The sequence below is a fragment of the Mytilus galloprovincialis genome, chromosome 7 (assembly GCF_965363235.1).
Source record: "Mytilus galloprovincialis chromosome 7, xbMytGall1.hap1.1, whole genome shotgun sequence".
NCBI lineage: Eukaryota > Metazoa > Mollusca > Bivalvia > Mytilida > Mytilidae > Mytilus > Mytilus galloprovincialis.
This window is the reverse complement of record NC_134844.1, coordinates 29,532,987-29,560,333: the sequence shown is the minus strand read 5'-3', so window position 1 is coordinate 29,560,333 and position 27,347 is coordinate 29,532,987. Positions and strand designations below refer to the sequence as shown.

The window sequence follows — 27,347 nt, the reverse complement described above, 5'->3', positions numbered from 1 at the left end:
TTCCTATCTTAATTGAGCGGTTGAAAAAATATAACGCTGTATTGCGCGAATTATTTGGCAAATCAAATTTTTATAATTGATAATCAGCACATCTGTAATTGGTGGACTGTAAAGAAGGCAACAGTATGGCCTTCAACAATGAATAAAACTTATACCGCAAGGTGTGCTACATTATAGAGATGAAAAATGTGAAACATTTCAAATTAGAAAACTATCAAACGGTCTAATTTATAACCAACAAAATTACAGAAAATAGTTATGACTGATCTACAGGCTAAAATAAAAAGTATGATATAGAATAACTATTGGTAGTTCGCATCCCTAAACGATACAGCGTTAATGTATTCTAGACCATGTTATTAAAACAAATATTTTCTTACGTGTGGTACTTTAAATAGATTATTAATGGAAAAGCTGCATCTATTTTATTGATATTTCTGCATTGCTGAAACTATAATAATACAAATAAGTATTTCCAGATTTAAGATATAAAAAGTCCTGACCTCCCTTTTTCAAAATCCAGGATCTGCCACTTCGAATTATGGAAAGGTGCAGCAATTTGGACGGTAACTATACATTGTGTGTAATTTCGGGCCTTCTATAGCAGCTAGTTATACAATAAGATTTATGTTCATTATTGAAGGCACATACCGACCTATAGTTGCTTACGTCTACAGCATTTGGCCTCTAGTGGATATACAGTTGACTCTTTCGCAATCGTAAATCTAATTTCATATTCAGATCTATATACTGAATGTTTATAGCTAATAATCAATTCACACATTCCCTGGTAACACTTTGGTAATACATAAAATTAATGAAGTTGTGATAATCTTGCCAAAAGATGACTGGAAATCAGACATAGAGACAAGGGTACGGTCTAAATGAGCCTTACCAAGATACCGTACAGTAAACAAGCATTTTGTGAGTATTGAATGGCAATACACAGTCCCCTACCGGTTTAAAATTCGTTGTATTGGAACAAAATTCTAACTTGATTTATACCGTGTCATGATGTAAACTATATAACAAATATGAAGACAATATAGCTTCAAGCATGACGAAAGCCGTGTTTAAAACTGATTATTTTTGGTGAATTTCTAAGTCCAAGGATCATAACTATGCACAAAATCGTCAGACCGGGAACAAAATTTAAACTTGAACTGTAATTTGTAATGATAAACTTTTAACCCAATTATTAAATCAATATCATCAAGGATGACAAAAACAAGAACACTGATAATTTTAGTGAATTTTCTATGTCAAGCTACCATAACTCTGCACAAAACTATCAGACTGGAACATGTCATGATAAAACAATACACCAAATATCAAATCAATATCTTCAAGCGGAATAAAAAAACATGTGTAATATACTTATATGCCGGACTGATGATAGACAGACAGACAGACAGACAGACAGACAGACAGACAGACAGACAGACAGACAGACGTAGTGCAAATTAATGGTCCCCTTCGACTTTGTCGGTAGGGGTCTCATAAAAACAGCTCCACTAAGTATTGGTTTCATCATAAGGTGGGGGGGGGGGGGCAAAAGGCCTGTGTATTTCTAATAAATAAACGAAAGAACAAAGTCATACCGGGGATAAAGCAGCATTTCTTTAGTTAAAATTCCCTTCTGTGAATTCACTAAATCTAGATCATATTGTACTACGGATAAAACAACCAAGGCATCGGATTTCAATAAGGAATCAATCAGAAGAGATAGCAGCTCAACTAGAGGTAACAATCGTTGTGATCCTACCTAGGTAGTTGCCCCAAAAGGGAAAGCAGCTTCAAAAGAGATACCACTCGTGTTTTCCACTTAGGGGATCTAAGGTGCTCCAGGGGGAAAGCAGCTGCACTAGAGGTACCCACGTACTGATCTTACCTAGGATGAACTAAGCTGCTCCAGGCTGGTAATTAGCTCTACTAGAGGTACCCATCGTGGTGATCCTACCTAGGTTGCTGTCCCAGATGGGAAAGCAGCTTCATTAGAAATACCACTCGTATTTTTCCACTTAAGGGATCTTAGGTGCTCCAGAAGGAAAAGCAGCTCCACTAGAGATACCCACGTACTGCTCCTACCTAGGATGAACTAAGCTGCTCCATGCAGGTAATTAGCTCCACTAGAGGTACATATTTCGTTTCACCTACCTATCGTAGACTAAGGGGCTCCAGTAGGTTACGCAGCTTCCCTAGAGAAATTCATCGTGATTTTCTTAAGTAGGGTGAACCCAGGTGCTCAAGGAGGGAAAGCAGCTCCGCTAGAGGTACCAATTGTGTTGCTCCATAGGGTGAACTAAGCTGCTTCATAATGGTAAACAGGTCAACTAAATGTACCCATCGTTTTGCTCCTACCTAGAATCAACAAAGCTACTTTAGAAGGGAAAGCAGCTCTACTAGAGGTACCCATAGTGTTTTTCCTACCTTAGGTGAAGTAAGTTGCCCCTGAAGGGAAAACAGCTCCACTAGAGGTACCCATAGTGTTTTTCCTACCTAGGATGAAGTAAGTTGCCCCTGAAGAGAAAACAGCTCCACTAGAGGTACCCATAGTGTTTTTCCTACCTAGGATGAAGTAAGTTGCCCCTGAAGAGAAAACAGCTACACTAAAGGTACCCATAGTGTTTTTCCTACCTAGGATGAAGTAAGTTGCCCTTGAAGAGAAAACAGCTCCACTAGAGGTACCCATAGTGTTTTTCCTACCTAGGATGAAGTAAGTTGCCCCTGATGGGAAAGCAGCTCCACTAGAGGTACCCAGTGTTTTTTCCTACCTAGGATGAAGTAAGCTACCCCTGAATGGAAAACAGCTCCACTAGAGGTACCCATAGTGTTTTTCCTACCTACGATGAAGTAAGTTGCCCCTGAAGGGAAAGCAGCTCCACTAGAGGTACATAGTGTTTTTCTTACCTAGGATGTAGTAAGTTGCCCCTGAAGGGAAAACAGCTCCACTAGAGGTACCCATAGTGTTTTTCCTACCTAGGATGAAGTAAGTTGCCCCTGAAGAGAAAACAGCTCCACTAGAGGTACCCATAGTGTTTTTCCTACCTAGGATGAAGTAAGTTGCCCCTGAAGAGAAAACAGCTACACTAAAGGTACCCATAGTGTTTTTCCTACCTAGGATGAAGTAAGTTGCCCTTGAAGAGAAAACAGCTCCACTAGAGGTACCCATAGTGTTTTTCCTACCTAGGATGAAGTAAGTTGCCCCTGATGGGAAAGCAGCTCCACTAGAGGTACCCAGTGTTTTTTCCTACCTAGGATGAAGTAAGCTACCCCTGAATGGAAAACAGCTCCACTAGAGGTACCCATAGTGTTTTTCCTACCTACGATGAAGTAAGTTGCCCCTGAAGGGAAAGCAGCTCCACTAGAGGTACATAGTGTTTTTCTTACCTAGGATGTAGTAAGTTGCCCCTGAAGGGAAAACAGCTCCACTAGAGGTACCCATAGTGTTTTTCCTACCTAGGATGAAGTAAGTTGCCCCTGAAGAGAAACAGCTCCACTAGAGGTGCCCATAGTGTTTTTCTTACCTAGGATGAAGTAAATTGCCCCTGAAGGAAAAACAGCTCCACTAGATGTGCCCATAGTGTTTTTCCTACCTACGGTGCAGTAAGTTGCCCCTGAAGGGGAAGCAGCTGCTCTAGAGGTGCCCATAGTGTTTTTCCTACCTAGGGTGAAGTAAGTTGCCCCTGAAGGGAAAGCAGCTCTACTAAATGTGCCCATAGTGTTTTTCCTACCCAAGGTGAAGTCAGATTACCCAGAATGGAAAGCCACTAGAGGTACCAATCGTGTTGCTACTATTTTGCATTGGGTGTACTAAGTTGCACTAGAAGGGAAAGCATGCAGATAACAAGAAGTACCATCACGCTGCTCATACATAGGTAGAACTAAGCTGCTTCAGAAGGACAATTAGCTCCGCAAGAGGTACCCATCGTATTGTGAAATAAGCTGCTCAAGAAGGACAAGTAGCTCCCATAGATGCATCCATCGTATTGCTCATACATAGGATGAGCTAAGCTGCTCCAGAAGGGCAAGTAGCTCAACTAGTGGTACCGTAACCGTCGTGTTTCTCATACCTAGGCTGACCTACGGTGCTCCGGAAGGGTAATCAGCGCCAACTCCACAAGATATATGCATCCTGTCAGTCCTAGCACGGTTGATAATTCTCATCCAATGATTTTTACATCAAGGTATCGAAGTCAGCGAGATTGATTGTCAGATTTGGGGGAAGCATCATTTGATCAATTTATTTTCTTAATTTATAATTTTAATACTATTACAAAGCATCACATAAAAAGAGCAACCAGTTCATGAAGTTGAAAGTTGTTGGCATCAATAAATTATGTACTAGTATCTGCAGTATTGGTTTTACACTTTCAAATCTCTCATCTTTTACAGTGTTTTCCTTTTCATTTCTGTCAGTTAAAACTTAATAAAGTGCAAATTTCAGCACAATAAATGTTGATTTAAAAAATTTATCAATCAGTTATTATTTACATAAAAAAATAACATAGTCTCATTTTAAATTATTTAGATTCGACTAGCACGACGTGCACATTAATCAAATGAATATAGTCTTGTATGATTTTTTATGTTAGTGTCTTGTGTATAATTCGGAGTTTAGTATTACGTCCATTATCACTGAACTAGTCTACATATTTAAGGGGCCAGCCAGCTGAAGGACTCTTCCGGGTGCGGGAGTTTCTCGCTGAATTAATGATCCATTGGTGGCCTTCGGCTGTTGTCTGTTCTATGGTCGGGATGTTGCTCTTTGACACATTCCCCATTTCCATTCTCAATTTTAATGACTATTTGCAAATACGTACATGAAGTTTATTTTTCATAATCATATATGAATGGAATTCCAGTATGTTAGTTTGAAACTCTAATGCCAAACGCTTTAAGAGAATCCTATATATATATCATGGATGTGTCTTTCTATGGTGGGATGTTATACTATTTTTTTCATAAAATGGAGGAGGTTTGGTACCATTAAAACGTTTAATCCCGCTGCAATTGTTTGCACCTGTCCTAAGTCAGGAATTTGATGTACAGTAGTTGTCGTCTGTTTATGTAGTTCATACGTGTTTCTCGTTTCTCGTTTTTTATTTAGATTAGATGTTTGTTTTTCTCGTTTGAATTGTTTTACACTAGTAATTTATTGGTGCTCTTTATAGATTGCTGTTCGATGTGAGCCAAGGCTCCGTGTTGAAGGCCGTACCTTGGCCTATAATGGTTTACTTTTATAAATTGTTTCTTTGATGGAGAATTGTCTCATTGGCATTTGCGCAAGTGAAATCTTTAATCACAATCTGCACGTACGTTTCATAGTTTTACAATAAATGCATACTCTAATATAAATAATTTAATATTGAAATTTGAGTTGTGATTTAATTTCCAAAATATAAATACACGGTTTAATTTGGCAGATACATTTTGTACATCAATAATTCTATCTATTTATTTATATATTGATGGTTTTGCTTCATAAAAATATAGCTTTCTGCAAAATAATTTACATAGAATAACAAACAACCCTTCCACATAGTTCTACAAATAAAATCAAACAGTTATCTTTTGACCTTATGGACCTTAATGATAACCAATTTGATAATGGGGCCCGAATTTCAAAATCTGAATACATGATACCATTCAGCATATCAAAGAATCCCAACAATTTAATTTCTGTTTAAGTTACATAAAGTTTAATATTGGATTCGCTCTTTAGACCTTGATTTAGACCAACTTAAAGTCTGGGCCCAAAATCGAAAATCTAAGAATTCATTGTTTGGTGCAATGAAACAAAGTATAATTTAATTTATCCTTTGGACCTCAATGTGGATGGGACCAAAATTGAAAATATAAGTACACTGTTAGATTTAGCATATTATAAAACCAAAGAATTCAAGACTTTTAATCAATGCCAATTGAAATTTGTCAAGAATTAAGAAATTTATACAAAGTCTTAAAAAGGTATTGTTTTGGTCCAACTTTTCCTAGACATTAAAGGCCATGACCCCAAAAAGCAACATCAACCTTCATTTTTCGGTATTGAACCTTGTGGTACAAATTCATGGAGATCCATAGAGGAATACTCAAGTAAAATTGAATGTCCAGAAACAAGAAAATCCTAGGTGTTCTCCCATACTCCTAAATTGTTTAGGTCATAACCTGCAAAATCAAACAAACCCTTCCTTTTGAGATATGGAACCTTGTGGTAAAATTTCATAGAGATACATACACTAATACATCAGTTTTAGATTTATCCCGAAACACGAAAAATGCTCATTTTTTATCTCGAGTTCCTAAACAGAAAAAAACAATAACCCCCGAAATATATCCCAACCTTTCTATTGAGGTATGGAACATTGTGCAACACTTTCATTGAGATCCATACACGTGTACTCATTAATATCTTCAAACCAAAATGTCTTCGGACGTGACGATGCAGATACATCGCCATAACATTGTACGAACGCAATAAATTTGTGGTTGTTTAAAACGGATTTTTATGAAGACTCAAACTGTTCTTTAACTGTAGTAAAATAAATTATACCTTTGAAATATTTTTCATAATTTGTTTTTAAATTTTCAGATTTCCACCTAAATTCAAAGTGTTTCTATTTTTTAACTTGAGTTTTACGTCATTAAGATCAATAATTTAAACTTAAAATAGTTTGAGGTCATCATTGTCATTATATCCTAAAACGTTCACTACAGCACTGGATTGTTTGTTCACAGAAAAAAAATCAAATTGTAAATGCTTCCATATTTGACAAAAAGGGTTTTGATATGAACTTAAAATCTGTCCTCATCAGCATGCAAAATAATGTCATCGTTCACAAAGGGGCTTTGTTGAGATTTTTCCACGAATTCCATGATAATGCCAGGTGTCATTGTATCAAATCCAACCACGTCAAGGTTGTGTACACTGTCCGGAGCAGCAACGGAGTATTTATCACTGGTCATAGCAACGACAACGAATCGGTAGTCAGGAATTGTCATGTACAGTGTGTACTGCTTTAAAGCTTCTGCTGGATGGATAAACCCACAACTTGTTATTGAATCAGTGAAAACCATAATGGCATCGAATTTCTCTTTTCTTGATGCTGCCCAAATAAATGGAACTGATAGGTCTTGCTTGATGTAATCAGATCCTGTTTCTATTGGTATTTGACATATTTTCTCTTTGATAGTTTGAAGATTGTCCTCCCTTTTAATAGTGGCAGTAAAAGCGTCTTCGATTCTGTTTGTGAACAGGATCACTTCCACATCTTCTGTTTGAATGGTTGAATACACCATTGCTGCTGCTGCTTCCCTAGCTGTTATCGTAGATCCACAAATTTTATGTTTTTGCATATCCTCCCCAACAGATATAGCCATTAAATACTTCTTTCCTTGCGGTTGTTTTATTCTTATACTCCTAGTGAAAGCATTTTGAAGTGCTTCTATGATTCTAGAATTAGGAGTCCATGATATGTTTTGATTTCTATTAGCCCCCTTTTCGTAATGCTTCATTGCAATCAGAAGTGTCAATGGATGGATACGAGCACGTTCTAACTGCTTATAGTCATTAAGTTTCTCTACTACATGATTCACCCAAAATTCGTTTTCTGGTCTATCTTTGTGCATGCCTAAACTCGTCATTTTCCCAAGGTTTCGAATCATAGCTGTCATAGGCATCAACCGAGAAAGAACATCCCAAACTTTAATACTATGTTTGAGAAACCGGTTTGGAACATGCTCCCAGCTCAGCTGATGAATACTGATTAATTCACATAATTTTTCTTCATCGTTCACTGAGCTGCAACGTTTTGCTTCTTTTACTGCCGCGAGAAAACTCTGTACCTCAATAGATTCCGTAGATTCATCAACTTCCATTTCCCTGCCAAGGGCGTGTTGCAAAGTTATCCTTACCGCTTTATTTCTCGACCGGACATGAGCTAGTCGTATGACATCTTTGTGGCTCCATTTGAATCGACGTCTGAACTTGGTAACAAGATAAGCAAGCTTCAGTGGATTTTTACGTCCGTGTGGATCTACCTGACCGAATTGTTTATACCATTGACTTATTGCTATACGATGTGCTCTTCCCCATCCAGTTTCATGTCCGCTCATTTCTTCACAATATTTAATGAACTGAAACAGATGAGTAGGTATACGACAAACATCGTTGAGTACACTGTATGCAGCGTGCTTTGTACTAAGGTCGTTTGATCTGGCACATACCGCTAATGCATATAACGCTGGGTTCTGTTTACATGCTCTTCCATGTACGCTTATGTCTTTAATACATCTAATGACTTCACTACTTCGTCCTTGCTGGATCAATCTGAAACAAAATAAGTATTGTTAGGAATGTGGTCATGCTTGAAACAAACAATGTGATTATAATTCGGGTATTCGTGTTTTTCGTTTTTATATAAAGATTAGACCGTTGCTTTTGTCGATGGAATTGTTTTACACTATTCATTGCTAGACCATTGTAGCTTACTGTTCGGTGTGAGCCAAGGCTCCATGTTGAAGGCCGTACTTTGACGTATAATTGTTTAATTTTTACACAAGTATGACTTGAAAGAAGAGTGGTCTCATTGGCACTCATACCACATCTTCTTATTTCTGTATGAATCAGTGTAATGTATGTGGGAAATCAAACTGCCAAAAGCGAAAAATACCAAAGGTATGTTAAAACTTATAGTTTAAAACTAACAAACAATGCCAAGGCACACAAATAAAAGTTCGTAAAGGGTTCCGTTTTAATGAATAAAACCCCATAACTTGAAAACGTAAAATCAAACATTGATAATAATCGACAGGAAGCTCACGTCAATAAATAATAACAATTCATCAAAGTTTCATGCAAATAGGTTAACGGGTTTTTGAGTTATTGTCCGACATGTTGACATCTCGAAATACCTAATTATTTGACGTGAATGGAAAATCCTAGTTATTTGACGTGGTAGAATAATCTTTGTTTGTCGAAATTAAAAATAGTTGTTTGGCGTTGACTATTATACAATGTGGTTATTTTGTTGTTGTGTTTCGTTTTTATTAACTCTAGTCCATTTGAGATGACTAACAGTACTAGTGTTTTACAATCCAAACGATTCAGGCCCGTTTCAGATGGAGATTCTGAAAAGTTGTTGTAAATCAATACACGACATGAACGTTCACATACTAGTACTTTATTTTTCCATCCAAAATATATACAATCACAGTTCATAAAGCATATTTACAAAACAGTAATCATGGCAACATGCATTAACCCGCCGCTGCTAACTCGAATTTAGAAATAATTGATGCAAGCTATATTTTATTGTAGTTTTAACATGGGTAGGCTTTATATATTAGGGATTATTTTGCCCGAGCGATAGTGAGGGCTAAAATAACACGAACATATATAATGCCTACCCATGTTAAAACTATAATAAATTATAGCTTGCTTCAATTATTTCGATTCTGATTAGGGCAATTCGAGTAATTTCTATGTCCGATACATAAGAGTAGAACGTTTGTGCAGGCTCTTCCATGAACCTCCCTTTTTGTTCGTAAAGAAGCAAAGGACTGACACTGTGATTTTATTTCAGAGGGAGAAGTTTTGAGCAGCCGGCATGAACGGTTGTCGTATCTAGGTAAAATGTCAATTTTTCAGTGCAACACGTTACAGTCATACTAAATGAATAAGTAGCAACATGTGCATCATTTATATGGAAAGCCAACGGGGTCAAAATTCTGAATTCGTAACTTGTCAATTCGTAACTTGTAACTGTGTAATTTTTAAATTGTTAATTCGTAAATTGTTAATTTGTAACTTGTAACTGTGAAATTCATAATGCTTAATTCGTAAATTGTCAATTTGTAACTTGCACCTTCATAGGCGGATCCAAGGGTGGGGGCTGGGGGGCCCGGCACAGGCACTTGTTTCTATCCATAGGAAGGTCGACTATCCATTTATATGGATATTCGACCTTCCTATGGATAGAAACAAGTATTCGACCTTCCTATGGATAGAAACAAGTGCATGTGGGCCCCCCCCCCCCCCCCTTTCGTGGGAAAAATTTGGTTGATTATATAGGGAATCACTGAAGCATGACTGGAGCGGGTCCCCCTTAGGTCAGTTAGCGGTCCCTCCTTAGGAAAAGCTCTGGAGCGGGCCCCCCTTAGGTCAGTTAGCCCCCCCCCCCCTTAGGAAAAGCTCTGGATCCGCCACTGACCTTTATCTTTGTATCAAAATTCAACATTCTTCATTTGTTAATTGGTCTTTTTGTATATCGATGTTTTGTAACTTGTAACATGTGACTTGTCGATTCGTGAATTGTCAATGTGTGAAATGTCGAAATGTTAAATGTCATCGTTGTATTATGACGACAGATGGCGCTCGGGTTCTTTTTCGGTGTATAATCCTCCTGTAAGTCGGAGTACCTCCATGTGGAATATATACCTAAGGCTTATAAGTTATTTTAATCCATTAATTACAGCAAATGCGTCTAAAAAAAGCAAAACAAAAATTGCTTAAGGGGGCACAGAACACCTAAGAAAAGATAACTCTTACTCATGGTCTGATTCTTTGCTACGTTTTAAAATCATGTGCAATATGCAAGCTTTTAAAAGATCATGATCAGAATGTTTACATTATTGCTAAGAGCAGCTGTATATCTATTGTTATTCATTTAATCTTTTAATCCATTTAAAGTTACTTATTTTCCATGAATGAATCTTTAAAGAGACATAATAGGGAGATTTCAGAGTGAAATAAATTGACCAACAGAAAACCAGGATGTTAGAAAAGGAGGGAAACAGAAAGGTCAAAGGACCATGATAACTGATTTCTTTTTTTTCTTGCCAATGCCTAGGTCTTACATAAAATGAAATAAAGTACAAAAAGTCAAAACTATAAGGACGCTTCCATTTGATTTTATGGGGGAGGGGAGGGCTAGAATTAAAAATGTTGTCCTGCATTTTTCTAGTTGTAATCATTGGGGACTAGGGAGGATTGGACGGGATATTTTTTTAAGCTCAGGATTTCAGGATCCGGGAATTGTTTTTTTTTTTCGAATTTCGGGATGTCAGGATTTAAATTTATTTTAACTCGGGATTTCGTGTTTTTAAGCCCTGGATTTCGGGATCAGGACCCCTCCTACCCTCCCTTATCTGACATCATTTTCCTGCATTTTATTCTTCATTTTAAGGACCTTTATTATCATTATTCAGTTTATCCTGATATTGTTTACATAATTGTAATCTGCTTGTTATGCCAAATTACTGTTCCTGCCTTTGTTTGCTCAAAAGCCTGTCTTGCCTTTTTTCAAATTTTATCCAAGACCCCCTCCTCAAATGGTAGTTCCCTCTGACAATACAATTTTAATTTAATTTAACAAAATAAATAAATAAACCATGGACAATTCGCCGTTTCAGAATCTAAAGGACTATGGGTAATATCATTGTTCGTACCCCAAAATGAAAATAACGTTATGTCATTGGTTGAATTTTCATTGTTTAGGACGTTTTCAACCAATCACGACGTTTTGGTGTACACTTTTGAAAATATTACCCAGAATGCATTAGATTCTGAAATGGCCAATTATACAATGCTTCTGTTCGTAGATCTCCGTACCAAATTGATTAAAATCAAAACTGAATTGACTCTAGCTGCGGAACCGTAGCTCTTAGGTCCTTATGGTCCGCAAATAGTCAAAAAATAGCATAAGGACCTAAGAGCTACGGTTCCGCAGCTAAATTGACTCCACAATACTTATTTTTTAAAAACCATACCTGTAGTTTTTAATGAAATACACTTAGTTCAAATAATTATGACGTCTTGAAAGGCTATTATAATTTTTTTCTTTGACGCCTTACTTCGACGAAGTAGGGCGTCAAAGAAAAAAATTATAATAGCCTGCCTTTCAAGACGTCATAATTATTTGGACTAAAATACACTATGCTTTTATGAGCTTAGTAATACACGTAGTAATGTTAAATAGGTTATGAATAATTTTTAATTTTAAAATTTCGGGCATATTTTTAAAAAGTGCAATTGAATATTTTATCATATGATTTATATAAGTGTAAAAAGTTAAAAGATACCGAGGGGGATAATCAACCACCAGTAAATTAATTACATGTCACAGAACAACGACAAAAAGAAGAGAAACAAACCTCCGATTCAGTCCACAAAACACTACACATTTTTATGCACTCTCACTTTCATCTGAATAAAAAAATACTTTCTAGTATCTTTTTTCAACCTTTATCCTGACAGATGTAGAAAATAAACGGGTGTCTTCTATTCCGTCCGCAATTTTAGGGAAAGTAAAGTCTATATTTAGAATCATGATTAAAACTGAAACTACACATGTATGGTATAAATAGAACATGTTATTTTTGCTTTATCAAATTTAAATTTCGAAGGGATAGCAAAATTTGTTATTTTTCTTTTGTTGTGCTTTTGTCATGTTTGTGTATCTTTCCGAATTTTTAAATCAAATGCAATTTTGAAATAAATATAAAAACAGAAAGTGTGGTGTTTTTGCAAGTGACAAGTGAAAATGTTTCTTCTCAAGTTTCAATTCAAGATTATTACTGAATATAGTAATCATTCTCTATAATCATAAGGGCCCCAAAAAATAATGTGAAACTTGCTACTGCTATGCTTTTTTTTTTACCAAAAATAGTTGTATTTAATTTTCATAACCTCTGCAGAAATACTAAAAAAGTTCTACGTTTAACGAACTAGATTTCACAGTATAAGGATTTTGCACAGTCAGCTCTATTTCATCTCTCATGAACCGTGGTTCTTTGCACGAATAGTGTTGTTCTTAAATTTTGAATTGTATATTTTTGAATCTGTGACCCAATAAAGTGAAAATCTTGATCATGTAAAGCAACTGCCAACTTTAAGCTTCTCCCTATGTATCATATATGTATTTTTGGCGTGTCATACTTTTAATTTCAACAGCTCGTATCTCAAATAAAATATCAGTTACATCCTTCTTTTTTTTTGGGGGGGGGGGTTATTGTTTTACCCCTGTCCGTCTGTCCTTCCGTCCATCCCATTATTGGTATATAGTTAATCGGCATGAATCCTCCTTCTGTTTGATTCCTAGGAAGTTTTCACTTTGCTGTCTGTTGAGTAGTGTAGTTAAGTATGTACATTGCGCTTCAATATAGAAACTATTCCTTTTTCAATCAATTTTATGTGACTACATGTCCATTATGTAATCCCTGTGCATGGAATGGGTTGACATGTCATAAACTGTGTCTATCTTGTTGTATGGTCGATTGCAGCTTGTGTAATATGATTTTTTAAAATAAACATGAATTCATAACTACATAAAAGTCATCGCCCGTACAAGTGTTTCTTACCAAAAACACAATTATCATCCTCAAGGTCAAAGTTCAAGGTCACATGAAGGTCAAAATTTTAAGGAGTCTTACCACCTCATGATGATACATCCACATGCCAAAGATGTAAGGCCTAGGTCAAAAGGCGAAGAAGTTATGGCCTACATGGTTGTGTTTTTCACGAAAAAAAAAAACAACATAAAGTTGAACTTGGGGTCACATTTGAAACAAAAAAGTCATCATGATGCAAGACACTCAACCCAGTGATGATACATCCACATGCAAAATATATAAGGCCTAGTTCAAAAGATTAAAAAAAATAATGGACATTATGTACTTTTTAAATAGATTTTGCTCTTATTTAAAGAATCAATTTGAGGGTGGGGCGTATTTTAAACTTAAATACCAAAAAATCTAACGGTTAAATTTTAAAAAGATTTTGCAAGAACAACCGACTAGTATAGCAATCCAAATGCTTAGTTTTTTGAAAAAATTAAACGACACATTTTTTTTCAAAAATTTGTTTTTTCTTCAAATACTAGAAGCACAGCATTCACTTTTCAGGGCTGATTCTGATACACCCTTTTAAAATTCGGGCAAAATTTTAAATCCGGAATAAAAAACTTACAAGAAAAGGGTATAAATGACCTAATATTCACCTCAGCTATGATTATTAGCTATGCTATTGTCAATTTAGGATTTTTTTAAATATTTAACCCTATACCCATATTTCAGAAACTTCCAATTTTGGCCGATACTAGTATGTAAAAGATGCCATGTTTGAGTTGCCAAATCTTTTAAACCTATCGTTCAAATCTTTTAAAATTTTTACAAGATGTTAAGGTTGGCCAGGTTTATCAATGAAAAAAAATTAAGAAAAATTAAACGACACGATTTTTTTTGGGGTATAGTGTTGGGTACCCCCTTAACAATGCAACATGTCTCGTAAGCATATAATTGATATTCGTATATATATGTGTGTCACTGTGTGAAGTGAAGATGACAACTGGCTGGTTTTTTTTTTAAGACAAGTGAATAGGTCAAGACTACCTGAATTGTACAAATAAATACCGTAGAAAGGCTTGTATATTTCTCACTGGTACATAGTCCGAAACCCCCTTCTCCCAGAAAATTTTAGGTAATTTTAAATAATCTTTTTGTTACTTTTATCACAGGTCTTAAGAAACTCGGGTAATTTCAAAGAATTCTAGTCAAACCGGCACCTGGTCAAATTGGCACCTGTTCAAATCGGCACCCGGTATAGTCAAATCGGCACCTGGTTAAATCCTGATATATTCAATTCGTCACCCATGTTAAAAATATATTTTTAACAGTATTTTAAGCAAAAAGAGTAAAAATAATAAAGGGTTGCCAGATTTGTTTTCAGTATTTAAGCAAAAAGAGTTAAATACCTAAGGAAGGGATTGTCCAAAAATATTAACTTTCACATTTTTGGGGGTTCGTGTACATTTTGTATATATTTATTTTTCTCAACTAAATGTGTATGTTCCGGACCGTATGAGTATTTGGACCGTACATGTACGGTTTGGACCGTATGCTTACTTTTTCAAAATACTCATACGGTCGAACCGTACGCGTACGCATTGTGTATCATCGCCACCGGAAATTGGGTACTAACGAAGCGGAGAGAAATAGAAAAAAAAAGTAAACAAGTTAAGAATTCATTCAATTTAAAGCATTTCCACTCATTTGATGAGGGTGCCGCTTAAGAAATAATTTTCTGATATATAATTCTTTAAATTAGTAGGCCGATAAGTACAAAATTAATACAAGATTTTGAGTAATACTCCAAAACTTGCCACTTAGTACCGGAAAATTTCGAGGTCGATCATCCTCTGTCGCCCCATTCTCAAGATATTGGACTGTTTTTCATTATTTTTCCAGACACGTTTTTAGATTATTATAGTGTGGCATCAGATTTACTGAAATTTGTTGTCAAAAACATGTTTTTTAAAGAATATGGACAAAAACATTGTTTGTTTGTTGTACGGCGTATTGCAGGACGTTGTACGGCGAATTGCAAAATAACAACTTTTGTCTGTACGGCGTCTTGCAATATATTATAATTTTAAGAGGATATTAATTGCTGTTTAGATCATATCAAGTGACGATATTTTGTTGATATCAAAGCTTTACAGGCTTACAAATATACAAAATGTCTTACTTATCAAATATTATTAAATATATGCCGTTAATTCAGTTCAGAAGGCCTCGTTGCGTACCGCTTTTCGATTTTGTACAAAAAGGTTTTTTTCAACCATGTTATCCTAAATACATTTATATATCGTTATACTACTAACGACTGTTGTCTTATTTGTTGTTAGGTTTAAATTGTGTAAGTTCAATAAAATAAACCGTCCATTCATCTTTTGTTGGTGCTAGCTTTTTTTTTTAGATAAAAACAGTGGAGATGTGGTATGATAGCAAATAAGATAACTATCCACCAGGATAAAATAAAGTGTATGCAAGCAATTATATGCTATCGTACGGCCTTCAACAACGAAAACTCGTACCTTATAGTCGGCTATAAAAGGCACCGACAGAAAAATGTGGAAGTACTCAACAAGAAAACTAACGGCCTAACTTATATACAGTGTAACAAAACAATTTATGAAAACAAGAAATAAGATAGAGATGAAGCAACGACAACCACCTAACCACAGGATCGTGAATTCGGACAGACAAAATTAAGAAAATACTTTGTTGTCATCGAAAGTAAGGAGAAACAAATCGTGAATTGCATTTCGAATTAATTTTCTTTTAAGTTTCTTTTGGAAAATATATAATTTGTATACATCTAAAAATGCTGTCAAGCAAATGGTGTTTCTATCTAATGCATTTTATCTAATGCATAACTAGATAGGAGGAGGGGGTCCGTTAACATGTTAACAACACCTCGATTTTGGCAAAAACAGTTAACAATAAATTTTAAATGCTGATAAGAGTTAACAGCAACTTTAATTTACCCTTTTTTCCAAACGAACCCAAAAGCAATGAAAAGGGGAAGTCCATATCTTCAATGTATTCACAAGTTTGAAAACCACTGAACAAACATGACAAAGTCGCAGAAATGCCAAGCTCCATAAGGAATCTTTTATAAAGCTGACTTATTTTCAGAAGACACACGCAAGTACCATATTTTTTTTATTAACACATGGACAGACAGTTGAATGGATGGAAAAGCAGACGGAGTGATTGACTCCAAGAAAAAGGACTATGTCATGAATAATCGAAAATGCTTCAAACAACAAAAGGGAGGCTTCTTCTGGTTGTGTATATTGTTTAGTAAATGTTTTATGTCATCAGTCGTAGCAAACTTGGGTAATCGTCATGACGTAGGAAAGTGTAACAAACAGATAGAATGAGTGAATACTATAGGGCGCGAACATTATTTTTTTTATGGCGGGGGCTCTTATAAATTATGGTTACATCTCAGTCAGGGTATTCATACGACTCATTGCTTACATGATTTTATTAAAAGGAATTACGAAGGTTTACTGGTTTTTATTTTAAATTATCAAAACCAGTGTATAAATCAGAAAAAAACATGTAAGGTGTCACAAGTTGAAGCGCTCTTTCATCTCCAAGTCCCAATTAAGAACTCTGATCTGATATAAAAAAAAGCCTTGGTCCATCTTTACATTTATGAAGTCTTAGACTAGCAAATTTGACATCAATTTGAGAACCAAGTCCTCATTTTCGGCTTCTTCTACCAGGCTGTTCAGTTATTTTACGAATTGCAAATTGAAAAGGTAATTTATTTTTCACAATTCCGTCAAGGTACTCTGGGTCAATATAACTTATCAAACATTTCCATATACATCTGAATTATTTTCATCATAGGACTGACCAGAGTTTTAGCTGGATAAGAAGTGGCCTTTCGTTTTGGATACATTACAAATAGAAGGCAGATATAACTACATTGGTTAGACGTATAAAGAGGGGCATGAGATATATCCCTAAACATGTTTAACACTGCCGCATTTGTTGCACCTGCATGACCCAACTTGAGTCCGTAACCTTTGCTACATTTGTATATATAGTCTTTTTTATATAAATAAGGCCGTTAGTTTTCTCGTTTGAATTGTTTTACATTGTCTTATCGGGGCCTATTATAGCTGACTATGCGGTATGGGCTTTGTTCATTGTTAAAGGCCGTACGGTGACCTCTAGTTGTTAATGTCTGTGTCATTTTGGTCTTTTGTGGATAGTTGTCTCATTGGCAATCATACCACATCTTCTTTTTTATATTGTATTTATTTCATTTTTTAAATTTTGGTTCATTTATATGTTTCAAGAAACAAACATTGAACTTCTACCCCCTTTTTGTAGTTAAATGATTGCTCACTTAGGAGACAGCTTCAGGTATATCAATACACAGTTACAAGTTTAGTTTCGCATTATAGCCATGGTGAATTTTCTAAATATGAAAGTTTTTTTTGTCATATAAACGTTTTATTCCTAAATATTTCCTGTGTACAATTACCTTAGTCGTACAGGATCAGGCTAAGGGTCCCTGTTTACAAATTGAAACCATCTATCCAGGGGAAATAGAAGGCAATAAAAAAAGTAGTCCACTTTTAACCTTGGATTTACATTTAGTGTAAAAAATATAACCATATAATGTTAGAAGCATCTAACAGTTCTATACTTTAATACAAAATAGTAAGTAAATAAGTATAAGATACCCACATAAAAGATTTGCATTTACTACAATAAACATGATAAGCTAATACTTTTTTATCACTTTTTTTTTATGTTTATATAAATTGATACAATCGATATTCTAATACTATAAACCATGAAAAATGTACTTTGAATCAAGCTATATTATACTATATTAAATGTCTAAAATTTTCTTTATTACAGACTCCAATTTTGTCTTATCTATAATATCAACGCCTTTCAAAAGAAGAACAAATTTAAGATTAATTTTCAAGTTTTGTTTCCAGATTTTATAAATATCTTGTGGTGTTTTAGGCGTTTTGTTAAATTTTATTGAATTCCTAATTTTCCATAGTGTCCATTTAAAATATAAAATAATTATGTTTAAAAAATTATCATATTTTAGTTCTCCCGTGTTTTTACCCAATAACACGTCCTTTTCACCGAACGGATTGTTTATTCCTATGTTTGATTTGATCAGTATTTCTTGGAGGTTTTTTAAAATTAACTGTGATGTGCAACAACTGAAAAATAAGTGTTGCAGGGTTTCTATATTATTGTCATTTTGACAAATGTGGCATTTTCCATTTGATAACTTAATTTTTTTTAATCTTTCTTCAGTATATAAAATATTGTGCAAGGATCTCCATTGGAATTCTTTTACTTTATTTTCAATTTTCAAATATTTCAATCCCGACCACATATTTTCCCAAGATATATTTGTTCCAAATATTTCCTCCCACTTAATTTGACATTTTGGAGATACATCTTTATTTAAAACCGTACGAATATAATTAAGTTTTAACTTTGATGGTTTGATTTTTCGGTTGTTTAAGTTAATGATCTCAAGGTCATTTGATATCTTTAATTTACTTTTATAATGCAAATTCTGGTTTCTGCAAGATTTCAAAATTTGCTCGAAATCTTTAGGAATTGCCTGTTTTATTTAAAAATAAAACGGGCTTCTGTTTCTTTGACATTTTCCTCATTTCCATTCGCAATTTTATCAAGGATTTATTATACTCAAAGATTTTTTAAAGACATGTACAGTTACATATATGCTGTTTATGTCACTCCTTTGCTGAAGCAACGTAAAGAAAGAGATGGACAGCAGATTTTAATGTGATTCTTGTAAATAACAGTTAAAATCAGTTATCAGAGAAAATAATGTCATACAGTGAACACTTTAAGTATTAAAAGTAACAGATAACAGGAATCTCAATTTTAAATATACAGTTAACAACATTGCAAATTTTAACAAAACAGATTACAGACAGTGGGTCTAAAACAGTTTCAGGTGCGTAGCTAGAACGAAACGATGTGCAAGCAACTTCTGCCGAGCGGAGCGAGGCGAAAAAAATTTTGGACCCTTTTATGCAGATTTTTTTTTTCGGTTTTCGGTCATAGGACGGTTAAAAGAGGAGCTACATGTAAAAAGGACGTATAAACAATTTATGAATGAAAACTATTAATTAATCTTCTGAATAGAATAAATCAGGGTATACTAAATTGAATACATAAACAACACATTTTTGTGATACCGAAATTACTCAAAACTGTCCAAAATCTGTGCTTCGGGTCTAGGCAGAAACGAACTTCTCTATTACTTTGTCAATATAAACACTGAATTCCCGATAAATATGCAGTAATGCTAGCAATGATAAACTGTCGTTGTTCATTGTTGATCGTTCATTTGTTTTCAACAGACGTAGTACCTTGATATATCTCCACGGTAGCACTCGCAAGGTGTTATAAATCAGCGTACGTATTCGCCATCGAGCGACCTCCCAATTGAATTCGTCAAAATTACATGCCAGGTCAGTTTCGTATGTCTCAGACAAAGTTGAGATTTCTTCGTTTGTTATATTTCCAACAACACAAGGAAGCAGATACGGCGCAAAGAAGCGATTTTCTAATAATACCAGACGCGACTCCACTCTCCAGTTTCATTATCATATGGTCTATGAACGCAAAATATAATGAGACTTTCCAATACTGTTTGGGCGTGTTTGCAGGGTGATTGGGTCTTGTTGTCTGTCGAACACATCGCCTCGGGATCTGATAAATCTAATGCCGATTGGTACATCTCATTCCAAACAGATAAACCGTACTCAGTAAAATGTGCTCCGAAACTACATGTCTTAGACTGAGTATAACAAATTCAAATCTTGTAAAAGATACAAGTTACTGTCCAATTTTGTCATGATCTCCAATAAAACTTGTATTTTTAAACCAAATGCCGTTATTTAATGATATTTCATTAATTAAAAAAAAGTGACAACATATGTGTTTCCTTTAAACATTTAATTTATATTTTTCTTTTGCCATATTTTTTTTTGCATGCCGAATCGATGTGTACGCAACTGCGTGTTGGCGTATAGGCAGCTACGCGCCTGAGTTTTTAAAATTTATCAGTCAAATAACAGTTTTAAACAAATTAAAACCTTGAAAGGGACAAAAACAGTTTAAAATAAAAGGGTAACCCCCCTCCCCCCTTCAACCTTAGATATTTGAACTTTATACTATTTTCTTTGAAAGGACGATAAATAACTATTCTAAAATTAGCAAGTTGCCGTACAGTTGAAAACAAGTTGCCATACAGTAAATTTGTCAATACGAGCAAGTTGCCGTACCCTAGACTTTATTTTTTATGGTCTATATTCTTTAAAATACATCTCTTTGACAACAAATTTCAGTAAATATGATGCCACACTATAATAATCTAAAAACGTGTCTGGAAAAATAATGAAAAACAGTTCAATATCTTGAGAATGGGGCGACAGAGGACGATCGACCTCGAAATTTTTTGGTACTAAGTGGCAAGTTTTGGAGTATTACACAAAATCTTGTATTAATTTTGTACTTATCGGCCTAATAATTTAAAGAATTATATATCAGAAAATCATTTCTTAAAGGGAAACTTCGCAAAAAAATCAAAAATTGATATTATGTCCATTCTATATAGAAATGCTCAAATTTATAGATATTAAAGTTTATTCCGCTAGATAAGAGATCACCATCGATTTTAAATTTAGAGTATCAATTCTCTGCGTTCCGCCATTTTGTCGTCTTCCCCGATTAAAAATCACGATATGTCTATAAACCACAAAGGACCAAAACTACAGTAACCGATGTAGTCGTAATTGCGTGTCGATATCTTGTCGATCGTACGGTTGTTTTATCTGACAAACTAACTTGATACGGAAAATGTTCTTATTTTTTTTTTTAATAACCATAGTCTGTTATTTTTAAACTGTTAATATTGGAATTAGTTAAAAAGTCAAAGTTTAAATCATAAATAAGTGTTCCGTGAAAACTGTTTTCGTAAATCTAATTCGTTTATAATTCTTTAAAGTAATAAATTTTATCTAAATAAATTCGGATCTTCCCTCATCTGATCACCAGCATGACTAAAGGTATTACTCCCAAAGGTATTGTGAGGGGTGTGAGGTGACACGTCCAGGTATTCAAGCGATTTCCTGTCGGGCTTGCAAGTTCATGCATCGTTTCACTTCTGTAGGTATTGATCAGTGTACACGGCCGATAACTTATAAACTCTCCATTTTGAACTATCAGGTGTTTAATATACATCTCTGTCTTGCGTGTCCGAAAGTGATATAATATACTAGTCATTACTAAACTCATACGCTTCTTTATAAAAAACATTACTGGTGTAAAGAATATTTATAAAAATATAAATAATACCCAAAAAAAAAGATTTGATAAAATAAAAATCTATTTACATTTTTTTTTCAAGGTTTAACTTGGGAAAATGTAATATATACTCGTTGTCAATAGTAAAGGACAGAATGGAACATACCAGAAATATTGATTTAAAAAAAATGTACGCACTTGTCGACGATTCATTTCTACGCCTGGATATAAAGTTACGGAGCTATATCGCAATTTAAAATATATACATGTATACATTGAACATAAGAAAGAAACATACATTTTGTGTAAATTGGGGTAACAGTTTTGTAAATAGACTAGTCCACGTATGCCAACAGTATGTAATCATCGAATTCGATAGACTACTGTATACCAAAAGAAGAAGAAGAAGAGGACCAATTTGATTTAAATACAGGTCGATATAATAACTTGCTTCGGTCTGTGTTATAGTAGTCTCAGCTTCGGTTCATCGAAGTTATGAACATAGTAAAATCACAAATTTATATATCAATTAGATCGTTCTCCAATAAAGGAAGAAATTCGACATCATTCCAATTGTTCCGACATTCATGTAAAACATATGCAACTGGACGTACACTAATAAACCCCAAGGGATGTGAATGTTTTCTAGGAAAACTTTTGAGTATTAAAGTTTCAAATTGATTTCGGGATTTATTTTTTTCTTGATATATCAATGACAGCAATTTAAAGAATAAACTGCTTGTCCGCTTTAGGGGTATTCTTGCCAGTTGAACAGACTTATAATTACATTCAAAAATAGGGAAATTAAGATGACATTAAATTCGTTGTCTTTTATTTTTAAACATCGTTGGTCAAATAGCTAAAGTATTATTCGTTGTGAGAAGAAGACTATTTTTAAATAAGGACGCTCCCGATTATGAATAAATTTGGTTGACGTTTTTCACACTTGAAAAGAATTTCTATTCGTAATTTTTCGATTCCATTCCAAGAGGATCCTTAAATTTCCTGTCAATTTTTTAAAACATCTTTTTTTTCAAATAGCTGAAGTATTCATGCATGCGTTTCAATTAAAATAATTTAGTATTTTATCGTTACAAAACTAATCAGAAGTCATAATTCATTTAAAAGTGAGCTTATGCAAAATATATAAAAATATACAACAGCTATCCAGTTATTGTGCGACCTTATTTCTCCCGTAAATTCATTTTAATTCTTTTTCTTACATTTCTGTGTCTATAACTATACTATAACTGACTCTCGTATATCATTCACACAAAATGTTGTTCACACCTGAAATGCTGAACCGTGACGCCTAAGTGTCACTGATGAAGATCAAAAGATTAGAATTACATAATGCTAATCTTTTAATTACATTGAGTTTAACTACGCATTCAACATTCACTCAGTGTCACAAATTAATACACATTTAATTTCCACAGTACAAGCAAGTGAAAATGTTTTCTGGAATGAAGCAAAAGGTTCAGAATACAAACATGTATTTTTTAATACACTATCGATTGTGTCAGTTTCATGTTTGTTTAAAGTATTTGAAGAATAAAAATCATAAAAATGTTCTATTGTATTATTTACTAGAATTCGTATAAAAAATCGAATGTAGGACAGAAAGTCACAGGACAAAAAGTCACAGACAAAAAGTCACCGACAAAAAGTCACAGGACAAAAAGTCACAATTCATTTTTTCTGATAATTTTCTTTGAATAAAAGCCACTAATTTCTACAAAAGTATTATTGTATTTTTCTTGAACTATTGTATATAAACCAACTTTGTAAACAAAATATATCAAAAAAAAAGTCAAAGTGTTCAAGTATTTGTTAAAAAAACAAAATTTCAAAGTGGATTGGCACTTAAATGGCTTCATGGTGCCAAGAAATATATCTTTTGCATGATTAAAATTAAATAAATCTTGATTTTTCAAGTATAATGACACATTTCCTAAACTTTAATATGAATATATGTATTAAAAAGTAAATTTTTCAAGATATTTCTCTTATATATTCAAATAATTGTCAACAAATCATTTGTGACTTTTTGTCCTGTGACTTTTTGTCCTACCAAATTTGTGACTTTATGTCCTGTGACTTTTTGTCCTGTGACTTTCTGTCCGAATCCTACAATCTAATTTAAAAAGTTGCATGGCTATCACTTACTTTTCGTTGGTTAATAGCTACACCAAAAGTCGTCGATGCGCTTTAAATAGCGTTATTAGATGGTTAACGAACAAGATTTAAATGAGATTAATTTCACTCCCGGCATGCTCAAAGACTTAAACTACGTCACATAAGTCAGGAAGTTTGATAAAATAAAATTAATAATTCCCAATTTTCTCCTTTATTACTTTTCATATCGAAATAAAACTTGGTGAATATGTTTTTTTATGGTATTATGAACATAATAAGATGAAAAGTGAAAAATCGCGAATTATCCCTTTAAGAGGCACCCTCATCAAATGAGTGGAAATGCTTTAAATTGAATGAATTCTTAACTTGTTTACTTTTTTTTCTATTTCTCTCCGCTTCGTTAGTACCCAATTTCCGGTGGCGATGATACACAGTGGTACGATCTGATTAATATTGTTAAGAAGTTGCTCAAGTTTATAAGTTACAAATGCATGTAAAGTTCATGTACAGATCAACATAACTTAACTCTCAAATTAATATGGAAAAGTTCCAATTGTAATTGGAATAAAAACTTTATTTTTTAACTAATACAAAAATTCACGCTTATTAAATCTGTTAATATCTTGTATTTAGCATGTCGATCAGTAATACATTAATTGAATTATGATCATAGAAATTTACGATATCGGAAATTAACATGATGTGGGACGACAATTTTAGAATATTTGAAACTTTACAAAATAATGCAAATGCAAAGGAACATGAATGAACTGCAAACATGTAAATGTAAAAAATATATCATTAATTGTGGTAGTAAGTGTCACCTTGGGCGGGAGTACCAAAATAGGATTCAGATATACAATTAAACAAATATTTAATTTCAATTGTTCAATTTATCCATCTAAAAGTAATTGTAATGAACACAATTTATAAAACTAAAAATAAAGATTGTGATAAATAATTAGCTCGTACTGGACCATACGCGTCTACTCATACGGTCCGACCGTACGCGTATGGTGGGACCGTACGATTATACGTATACAGTCAGGACCGTACGCGTACGGTCCAAATACTCATATGGTCTGGAACATGTATTTTTAATTATATATATGAGGTATATTTAGGAATTAACGGTATTGGATATTTTGTTATGCATTTTTTAACCAGTTGAGCATTTTACAGGAGTGTTGGCTTAATGCTGTTTAAACTTTCCTGAAAAAGAACACCTTAAATTTGCTATTATTTGGCATGAAAGTTTGATTTATTGAAAGGTACTCGCAGTTTTCCATTTTATTTTTCTAATTGTCTCATTGTTAAAACAACAGCTTGGGTAAGGGCTTCGTTGTTTACCTTTATACACAACAACATATTAACTATATACTTGGAAAAAGTTATTAATTAATTGAATAGAAAATAATATAACAAATATTATTGGATGCCGAATTGAGTTCAAATAGGTGCCGATTTGACTAGATGCCGATTTAACCAGGTGCCGATTTGAGTTGTACATTTCAAATCCTCTGCGATCGTTTGCGGTATTTTCTTGAGACACCCTGTTTTCGATCATCAAACAGAAGTAGAAACTGCTTTAAAATGATTCTAGAACGCTTCATGATTGTTAAAATAAGTTTAATTCACCTAAAAAAACAATTTTGAACTTTGCCATGTTTTGAAAGGAAGTTTAAAAAGCACGTGTAAAAGAAGAAATTAACCGGTGAGAGTCGAAATCCGTACATGACAGATATCACTATAATACGACTTTGAAAATAAAACAGTTCTATCCTTTTTTCAAAACGGAATGAACAATAACCGATTACGTTTTGTAGTTTACAAATTCTAAATGCATTGAACCGAAAGGAGAAATTTGTAATGAAAGGTTTAGTTTTTATATTTATCACTTTTAATTTGATATTAAATAAAAATAACTTATTAATATGGATGAGTTAAAATTATAAGTTTGAAAAATCATGAGAGCGCCCTCTACAATATCAATAACAAAGATGGCGGAACGTAAACAAACCACCTCGCCGCGAATATTGAACTTGTTCTCTTATTTCTTGCTAATTGTACTATATAGTCCGCATCCCCACTGGAAGGTCCAATTTTGGAGAATAAAAGCGCGGACTATACAAGCCTTCCTATGGACAGGTCAACATTTTTGTTGTAAATACAATAAAGTATGTAAACTGGTTCCCTTCCGACTACAACACTTTGTTTGAGTGTAGCGGAATACAAGCAGATACCAGTTAGTTTGTAAAATAGTAAATATGAAACCGAGTGCGGTAGGCGGAGGCAATAATCGACTTCCTGTTGTTCTGGTCAATGGTATTGGAACAATGCCGCTGACGCGTCATTTTCCAAAAACATCCCTCTTTTCGTGGAAAAAATTTGGTTAATTATATAGGGAATCGACGAAGCATGACTGGAGCCCCCCCCCCCTGTTTTAGGTCAGAACCCCCCCCCCCCCTGTTTTAGGTCAGTCAGCCCCCCCTTTTTATGAAAAGTTCTGGATCCGCCACTGAAGTCAGATATTATAATAGTAATTAGTTTTACCTGTCGATTGCTTGAACTTCTGATTTAGAAAACTTTCGGTGTAGTGAATTCGCTATGTAATATCCCAATTCAGTCCCGAGACACAGAAATCGTTTGAGCTTTTCAATATCTGACACTTCAAATACATATCCTCCAGCCGCATTTTGGGACTGTGAATATCCAGGCAGAGGGTCTAACTGGTGAGTAGTAACATCTTGTGGATGCATGTGTGGGTCTACGTCCATCCCGTCACCTTCCATTATGTCATTAATAATGAACTCAAGTTTAGCTTCCTTATGAGATGCCAAGTACGACAACTCGTTTTTGTATATATGAAAACGAAAGTAAAGTAAACTAGTAATATCTATTTTTAATTCATACTAGAACACACCCGCGAAATCGCGGGCATTCAGAGCGTAGTTGAAAGTATGTAAAGTGTTGTTGGAAGAATTATGTAAAAAAAAATCAGCAAAAGTATCATAAGTCAAAGGTTATTGGGGACAGGAAAATGTGTTTTTTTTCCCTCCTCCTTTATTTCCAAAATTCCCAAATTTGATTTTCTATCAATTTCAATATGAACATAATACATTTAGTGGGGAATTTCAGCAAAAGTATCATAAGTCATAGGTTATTGGCGACAGGAAAATGTTTTTTTATATCCCTCCTCCTTTATTTCCAAAATTCCCAATTTTTGGTTTTCTATCAATTTCAATATGAACATAATACATCAGGGGCGGATTTAGGCGGGGGCGTGGCGGGCGTGCGCCCCCCCTAAAATTTGCAAAGCATGGGTTGTCCTCAGCTCAATAAAGTCTCTGAACAGACGACGAATATTAATGTCATCGCATTGCATCTGTTTTAACATTCAAAGAAGTATATAGAACAGTAAGTTTAACAGAATCAACGTGATTACTAATAAACTGACCTACGGTTAATTTATAAGTTCTATAAATATATTATACTTCATCGCGGTACTGCGTTTGGTGAAAACATATCAT

At 34.3% G+C, this 27,347-nt stretch overlaps 1 protein-coding gene across 1 annotated transcript; it reads right to left on the bottom strand.

Annotated features, from left to right (window-relative positions):
• Nucleotides 1-5,347: 5,347 nt before the first annotated feature.
• LOC143082729 (RNA-binding protein RO60-like) lies at nucleotides 5,348-26,615 on the bottom strand. Its single transcript, XM_076258559.1, has 2 exons — nucleotides 26,371-26,615; nucleotides 5,348-8,329 (listed from the first exon to the last, which is right to left on the bottom strand). The coding sequence occupies exons 1-2, from the start codon at nucleotides 26,607-26,609 to the stop codon at nucleotides 6,796-6,798; spliced, it is 1,773 nt and encodes a 590-aa protein (XP_076114674.1). The 5' UTR covers nucleotides 26,610-26,615; the 3' UTR covers nucleotides 5,348-6,795.
• Between the last annotated feature and the right edge of the window lie 732 nt (nucleotides 26,616-27,347).

Excerpts from the sequence above, each read along its gene's own strand:
- LOC143082729 (XM_076258559.1), bottom strand. The coding sequence starts at position 26,609 with ATGGAAGGTGACGGGATGGACGTAGACCCACACATGCATCCACAAGAT. Across the intron at positions 8,330-26,370 it reads GAAGTTCAAGCAATCGACAG|ATTGATCCAGCAAGGACGAA; the intron begins GTAAAACTAATT and ends ATTTTGTTTCAG.